The sequence below is a fragment of the Nansenia antarctica genome (assembly GCF_963989245.1).
Source record: "Nansenia antarctica genome assembly, contig: SCAFFOLD_658, whole genome shotgun sequence".
In the NCBI taxonomy this organism is placed as follows: Eukaryota; Metazoa; Chordata; class Actinopteri; order Argentiniformes; family Microstomatidae; genus Nansenia; species Nansenia antarctica.
In genome coordinates this window covers 12,501-20,343 of record NW_027663254.1, presented here as the reverse complement: position 1 = coordinate 20,343, position 7,843 = coordinate 12,501, and the positions used below count along the sequence as shown (strand labels likewise).

Genomic DNA, 7,843 nt, shown 5'->3' with positions numbered 1-7,843 from the left:
CACGGCGCTGCCTGTGTTTATGCTAGTCGTGTTAGCACGCTAACCGTGTTACCACACGGCGCTGCCTGTGTTTATGCTAGTAGTGTTAGCACGCTAACCGCGAACGTCCCGTCCCCCCCCCTGTCCCGTGTCCCAGGGTGTATAAGTACCAGGCGCAGGGCTACGCGTTCAGCTCTGTGGAGGAGCTGCTGGGCTCCCTGGGGGGTGCGGCGCTGCTGAACCTGACCAGGCGGCCGCTGGCCTCCGCTCTGCTGGAGGCCGGCCTCTCCCAGCGCTTCATAGACGAGGTCGTCGCCCCCATCATGAGGGTCAACTACGGACAGAACGTCAGCGTGCCCGCCTTCGTGGGTACGTAGAGGTTCAGGGGGTCAGAGGTTAAAGGGTCGGTCAGAGGTAGGCGGATCACGGTAGCCCAGAGGTTAAGAGGTTAGAGAGGCAGGTAGTCTAGAGGTTAGAGAGGCAGGTAGTCTAGAGGTTAGAGAGGCGGGTAGTCTAGAGCAGAGGTTCCCAAAGTGGGTGCCGCCAAATCTGCTCGTAAAAAAAATAAATAATAATAATAATAATAATATAAAATTATAATAATAATACATTAATAAACGTTTGTTTATTACATGTGCAATGGAGTTCATAAGCAAATAAAATATATATTTCTCAGATTTGAAAGATATTAATTTACTAACTAGGCCTACTAGTTACTAACTAACTACTCCTCACTGAAGTCTTGGACCAAGCGGTGAAAATGGTTAATTATGTAAAATCACGCCCGCTGAAGTCACGGCTGTTCAGCACATTGTGCAATGAGATGGAGTCCGAGCATGAGGGGCTCTTATTACACACAGAGGTCCGCTGGCTGTCGCGGGGCAAGGTGTTATCCCGTGTCTATGAGCTCCGAGATGAACTGATCACTTTTGTCAGTGAACACGACTTGCCATACAAAGAACAATTGGAAGATGAATCGTGGTGGATTAAGCTTGCTTATCTGGCAGATATTTTCAGCCACCTTAATGACCTCAACATAAAAATGCAAGGGAAGGCTGAGAATATCCTGACAGCGACAGACAAACTGAACGGATTCCGATCCAAATTGAGACGGTGGCAAGACGAGGTGGCCAAGAAAAACATTGAAATGTTTACGTTGACGGTCAATGACGCAGCACACAAGTCAGCGTCTTTCTTGAATCTGATCGCTGCGCACCTACGTATGCTGGAGGAGAGATTTGAGTCCTATTTCCCTCCAATGAACGAAGACTTCGACTGGCTCCGGGATCCGTTCAACCCCCTCTCATCAGCATCAGCCGCTAGTTTGAGCAGCAAAGCTCAAGATGAACTGGCAGAGCTCATTATGGACCGCACACTGAAGCTCAAACATGGTGAGCTAGGTTTGGATAGGTTTTGACTGCTTGTGGGACATGAATATCCATCTCTCTCAGAGAGCGCCATCAAGGTGCTTTTACCCTTCCCAACCTCCTACTTGTGCGAGCTGGCTTTTTCTTCTCTAGCATACGTCAAGAACAAGACACGCACGCGTCTGTCAGTGGAACAGGACCTGCGTGTCGCGCTGTCCACTATCTCTCCCCGCATGAAGAGACTCTGCTCCCAAAAGCAGGCGCATGTGTCCCACTAATGCACACAACATATTTCTTTGTTTTGTATTTCTCTAAATGTTTACAATTCTGTCATGATTATTATTGTTAAATTATTATAGTTGTGAGTTACCCGTTTGGTTCAGATGTGAAATAATAATCTCAGAATGAGCATTGAAATGAGAATTACATTTTAAGGCATTATTTTAAGCCCAAAAAAAAAGCATTGTTCCATTGATTGATTATACAGGCCTTTGATATTTTATTTGTGTGAAGAATTCCCTCTGAGTCTCCTCCCATATTGTACAATCCTTGAGGGCCACAATTATATTTAATTTAGCGATAGTTTGACTGACCTATGCATTCTTGCCCGTCCATTACAGTTCATTTATGACTTTTATTATCTTGTTAAAATTCATTGGGGCAATACTTATGTATTATATATAAACACACATTTTCGAACCAATTCATCGTGTATTGTTTTTAGTTTAAGCTCCGAGGCATTTTTTAAATCTTCGTAGAGTTGGGTTGCCTTGGAGAAGGGGGAAAGCTTCAGGGGTGCCTTGGTTAAAAAAAGTTTGGGAACCTCTGGTCTAGAGGTTAGAGAGGCAGGTAGTCTAGAGGTTAGAGAGGCGGGTAGTCTAGAGGTTAGAGAGGCAGGTAGTCTAGAGGTTAGAGAGGCAGGTATGTCTAGAGGTTAGAGAGGCAGGTATGTCTAGAGGTTAGAGGTCAGGTAGTCTAGAGGTTAGAGAGGACAGGTAGTCTAGAGGTTAGAGAGGACAGGTAGTCTAGAGGTTAGAGGTTAGAGAGGCAGGTATGTCTAGAGGTCAGAGGTTAGAGAGGCAGGTTTGTCTAGAGGTTAGAGAGGCAGGTAGTCTAGAGGTTAGAGGTCAGGTAGCCTAGAGGTTAGAGAGGCAGGTAGTCTAGAGGTTAGAGAGGCAGGTAGTCTAGAGGTTAGAGAGGCAGGTAGTCTAAAGGTTAGAGGTTAGAGAGGCAGGTAGCCTAGAGTGTGTGTGTGTGTCCTGTGGTCCATATAAAGCAGGGTGTGTGTGTGTGTGTGTGTGTGTGTGTGTGTGTGTGTGTGTGTGTGTGTGTGTGTGTGTGTGTGTGTGTGGTGTGTGTGTGTGTGTGTGTGTGTGTGTGTGTGTGTGTGTGTGTGTGGTGCAGGGGCGGTGTCTCTGGCGGGGGCTCAGAGCAACCTCTGGGCGGTGGAGGGCGGCAACAAGCTGGTCTGCTCCGGCCTGCTGGACCGCGCCAAGGCCCGCCTGGTCCCGGCGCAGGTCACCTCCATCTCCCCCCACACAGTCGGTAGGCCCGTCCGTGTGTGTTACCCGTGTTTATGCTAGTTGTGTTAGCACGCTAACCGTGTCACCGTACGGTGTTACCTGCGTTTATGCTAGTTGTGTTAGCACGCTAACCGTGTCACTGTACGGTGTTACCTGCGTTTATGCTAGTTGTGTTAGCACGCTAACCGTGTCACCGTACGGTGTTACCTGTGTTTATGCTAGTTGTGTTAGCACGCTAACCGTGTCACCGTACGGTGTTACCTGTGTTTATGCTAGTTGTGTTAGCACGCTAACCGTGTCACCGTACGGTGTTACCTGCGTTTATGCTAGTTGTGTTAGCACGCTAACCGTGTCACCGTACGGTGTTACCTGCGTTTATGCTAGTTGTGTTAGCACGCTAACCGTGTCACCGTACGGTGTTACCTGTGTTTATGCTAGTTGTGTTCAAATTCAAATTCAAATTTTATTTGTATAGCGCATTTCTTACAAGATGCAACTCAATGCGCTTCACACAATGAAAATGTTCAGTCAATCAGTCAATCAATCAATCAATACTGACAGAGCCGCGAGCAGGCAAAAGTAAAAACCTGTATACTATGTAGCCAGGAAAAATTCCCTTGCAGCCCTCTACCAATAGAGCGACTACTAGCCAGTTTGCTTACCAGTACCCAGCGGTCCCCAAGGGGAGGCCAGGACCACCGGCACAAAGCAAGCAAGCAAGGGCAAAAACCTGCACACCATGTATCCAGGAAAAATTCCTTGCATATTATCGGCGTACACACTTTCCATAAATTTAGTGTTGTATTTGCATCGTTCTGCATCCAGCATGGTCACAGGTCCTGCCAAAAGATAAACTTAAGCACAGTTATGATGCAACAACACAATAGAGACAATAAAGATGACAGCAATACAACCTGATGGTGGTCCTGGTACACCCTTGTACCGGTTCCAGTACTGCTCTAGGTGCTATTTGGAGCTGACAGTGCCTCATCAGCACCCGGGTCCATTTTAGCATGCTAACCGTGTCACCGTAGGTGTTACCTGCGTTTATGCTAGTTGTGTTAGCACGCTAACCGTGTCACCGTACAGTGTTACCTGCGTTTATGCTAGTTGTGTAAGCATGCTAACCGCCAACTCCCCCCACACAGTCGGTAGGTGTCATCATCATCATCGTCGTCATCATCAGATCCTTCTGCTTGTTTATAAAGCTCTCACTGGCACAGCACCAGAATATGTTCAGATCTTCTGCTAGCATATCAGCCCAATAGAGCTCTCAGGTCTTCTGCTAGCATATCAGCCCAATAGAGCTCTCAGGTCTTCTGCTAGCATATCAGCCCAATAGAGCTCTCAGGTCTTCTGCTAGCATATCAGCCCAATAGAGCTCTCAGGTCTTCTGCTAGCATATCAGCCCAATAGAGCTCTCAGGTCTTCTGCTAGCATATCAGCCCAATAGAGCTCTCAGGTCTTCTGCTAGCATATCAGCCCAATAGAGCTCTCAGGTCTTCTGTTAGCATATCAGCCCAATAGAGCTCTCAGGTCTTCTGCTAGCATATCAGCCCAATAGAGCTCTCAGGTCTTCTGAATGACCAAATATCTAACAAATTATTTTTGTGACGTCCTCTAGTAGTAGTTTTAAATTATCCCCAGGACAGAAAATATCTGAATCATCTGCAAATAAATGACCCCTGGGGGACCCCAACACTGACCCCTGTCACTGACCCCAACACTGACCCCTGTCACTGACCCCAACACTGACCCCTGGGGGACCCCAACACTGACCCCTGTCACTGACCCCAACACTGACCCCTGGGGGACGCCAGCAGCAATGTCCAAACACGTAGAGCAGAAGTTACTCAGCTTCACTAACTGCTCTAACCCTAACCCTAACTGTCTCTTACTTAAATAACTTTTAACCCAATGTAACACCGGTCCCCTGATACCATATCTCTCCACTTTATTGATTAATATGTCATGATTGATTTATAATAGATCAATGAATAACCCAACTGCAGATCTATAGCATTTGTGATAATGTTTAATTAAACCGTGTGACCGTGTGACTATGTGACCATGTGACCATGTGACTATGTGACCATGTGACCATGTGACCATGTGACTGTGTGACCATGTGACTGTGTGACCATGTGACCATGTGACTGTGTGACCATGTGACTGTGTGACCATGTGACCATGTGACCATGTGACCATGTGACTGTGTGACCGTGTCACAGGGGAGTGGACCCGCTACCGTCTGACCTACGCCACACCCACGGGGACCGCCACCTCCTCCTCCTCCCCCTCCTCCTCCTCCTCCTCCACATCCTCCTCCACCTCCTCCTCCTCCTCCTCCTCCCTGTATGACCTGGTGGTGGTGGCCACGCCCCTGCAGACCAGCGTGGGGTCGGGCCTCTCCTTCCAGGGCTTCGATCCGCCCCTTCCTCCTGTGGGCGGGGCCTACCACCGCACGGTGGCCTCGGTCGTCCACGGTTACCTCAACTCCTCCTACTTCGGCTTCCCCGACCCCCGGCTGTTCCCGTTCGCGGCCGTCCTGACCACGGGAGGACAGGAGCACCCCGTGTTCTTCACCGCCGCCGCCTCCGTCTGCCCCGTCAACGTGTCAGCCGCCTTCCGCAGGAAGCAGCCTCAGGAGGCCGGCGTCTACAAGGTGTGTGTGTGTGTGTGTGTGTGTGTGTGGGGTTAACCTTCCTGGTGTGTGTGTGTGTGTGTGTTTAACCTTCCTGGTGTGTGTGTGTACCAGGTGTGTGTGTGTGTGTGTGTGTGTGTGTGGGGGGGGTTAACCTTCCTGGTGTGTGTGTGTGTGTGTGTGTGTGTGTGTGTGTTTAACCTTCCTGGTGTGTGTGTGTACCAGGTGTGTGTGTGTGTGTGTGTGTGTGTGGGGGGTTAACCTTCCTGGTGTGTGTGTGTGTGTGTGTGTGTGTGTGTGTGTGTGTGTGTGTTAACCTTCCTGGTGTGTGTGTGTGTGTGTGTGTGTGTTCAGGTGTTCTCCCCTCTGCCTCTGGCCCGTGCGGAGCTGAAGACGCTGTTCCGGTCGTACTACTCTGTGCAGGCGACCAGCTGGGAGGCGTACCCCCGCTACGGGACCCCCCCGGGGGAGGGGGAGGGGGGGGGGCTGCCGCCCGTGGTCCTCCACCACCACCTCTACTACCTCAACGGCATCGAGTGGGCGGGCAGCGCCATGGAGATGAGCGCGGTGGCGGCCAAGAACATCGCTCTGCTGGCCTTCCACCGCTGGGGGGGGCGGGGGGGGGGACATGGTGGACCAGAAGGAGCTGCTGCACAAGCTGAAGACGGAGCTGTGAGGAGCCGGGGGGGCGGGGGGGGGAGGGAGGGAGGGAGGGTGTGTGAAGGAGGGAGGGAGGGAGGGAGGGAGGGTGTGTGAAGGAGGGAGGGATGCCAATAATCAAAACAGACTTATGTACATAGATATACAGAACCAGTGTGAGGGAGGGTGTGTGTGTGTGTGTGTGTGTGTGTGTGTGTGTGTGTGTGTGTGTGTGTGTGTGTGAGGGAGCGTGTGTGTGTGAGCGTGTGTGTGTGTGCGTGTGTGTGAGCGTGTGTGCGTGTGTGTGTGTGAGTGTGTGTGAGCGTGTGTGTGTGTGTGTGTGAGCGTGTGTGTGTGTGTGTGTGAGCGTGTGTGTGTGAGCTTGTGTGTGTGTGTGTGTGTGTGTGAGCGTGTGTGTGGTTAACCTTTAACGGTTGGAAGCAATACAATGATATTCTAGCAGGTTCCTACAGACACACCAGACTGTGTGTTTATTAATAAGTTATGTAACTGTGATCAGCTGCAGAAACAAACAGGGTTTTATTCATTTAGCTAATTAGCTTGACCCAAGCCTGGCGGAGTTACCATGGCGATGGTGACCAACCACATTAAGACCAGATTATTATCGTCATGACGACAGCATCATGCTCAGATACATACTGTATGTTTGACCAGATGTGTTGTTATTAATAATAATCATAATCATAATCATAATAATAATATTATAGACTTTATTGTAACTAAACGTGTATAGATATGACTGTTTGGACTGTTGGCCATGAAGCTTCTTAAAACTCTTATGGGGTGGCTGTGGCGCAGGAGGTAGAGCTGCCGTCTAACGATTGCAAGGTTGGCAGATCGGCGGTTCGAGCCCCGGCTGGCCACATGTCGAGGTGTCCTTGGGCAAGCCACTGAACCCCAAATTGCTCCCAGTGAGCGGGCCGGCACCTTGCATGGCAGCTTGCCGCCATTGGTGTGTGAATGTGTGTGTGAACGGGTGAATGAGAGGTTGTTGTAAAGCGCTTTGGATAAAGGCGATATATAAGTGCAGTCCGTTTACCGTTTACCATTTACCAAGCTTCCTGCTGCACATGAGCAGACATGTATGATATAACTGGTTAGACTTGAATCTGAATTGTTCGCTACAAATGTCTCAGTTACGCTGCTGCGTAGCGCAAAACAAACAAAACAAAAAAACATTGTTATTTTCTTCTCACAAACGGTTTGAATATTTATGTTGGATTTCTGCAAGAAGTGATGAAGTGATGATATGATGAGTTACGGTCGCCAATAAAATGTGTTTTGCCTGATGAAGGACGTCTCCTTACTGGTCTGGTTCCTTTGTTTATTTTAGTTCATACAACAGTTAGTTCTGACCAAGTCATTTGATTGGATTTGATTGGACAAGAGGCATTCTATGAGTGCTGATATACAGTATAACAGCACTGGGACTTTTAACTATATGTATCACTCCGCCGCACAGATGTTCTACTAAATGACCGTTAATTAGACTACATGTTTGTGTTCAGGTTACTAGGCAACAGTCCATTTGAAGTTCAGTTGCGGAACACAGAACTACAGTGTTATCACACCAGAACTACAAGGCCCTTTGGGTGGAATGTCATGTTTGAAAAGAATGAAATAGATAATTATTGCAATAAAGAACGACAATGAAATAAATGCAAATTCTG

The 7,843-nt window shown here is 48.9% G+C and overlaps 1 protein-coding gene across 1 annotated transcript; it reads left to right on the top strand.

Moving 5' to 3' along the window:
• Window positions 1-136: 136 nt before the first annotated feature.
• Window positions 137-6,189, top strand: LOC308175181 (prenylcysteine oxidase 1-like; the record flags this gene model as incomplete). The annotated part of the gene is given in 5 exon segments (XM_080550894.1): window positions 137-348; window positions 2,751-2,891; window positions 5,101-5,534; window positions 5,868-6,131; window positions 6,133-6,189. Coding segments are annotated over 5 exon segments (1,108 nt in total), but the record flags the coding sequence as incomplete, so codon positions are not given.
• Between the last annotated feature and the right edge of the window lie 1,654 nt (window positions 6,190-7,843).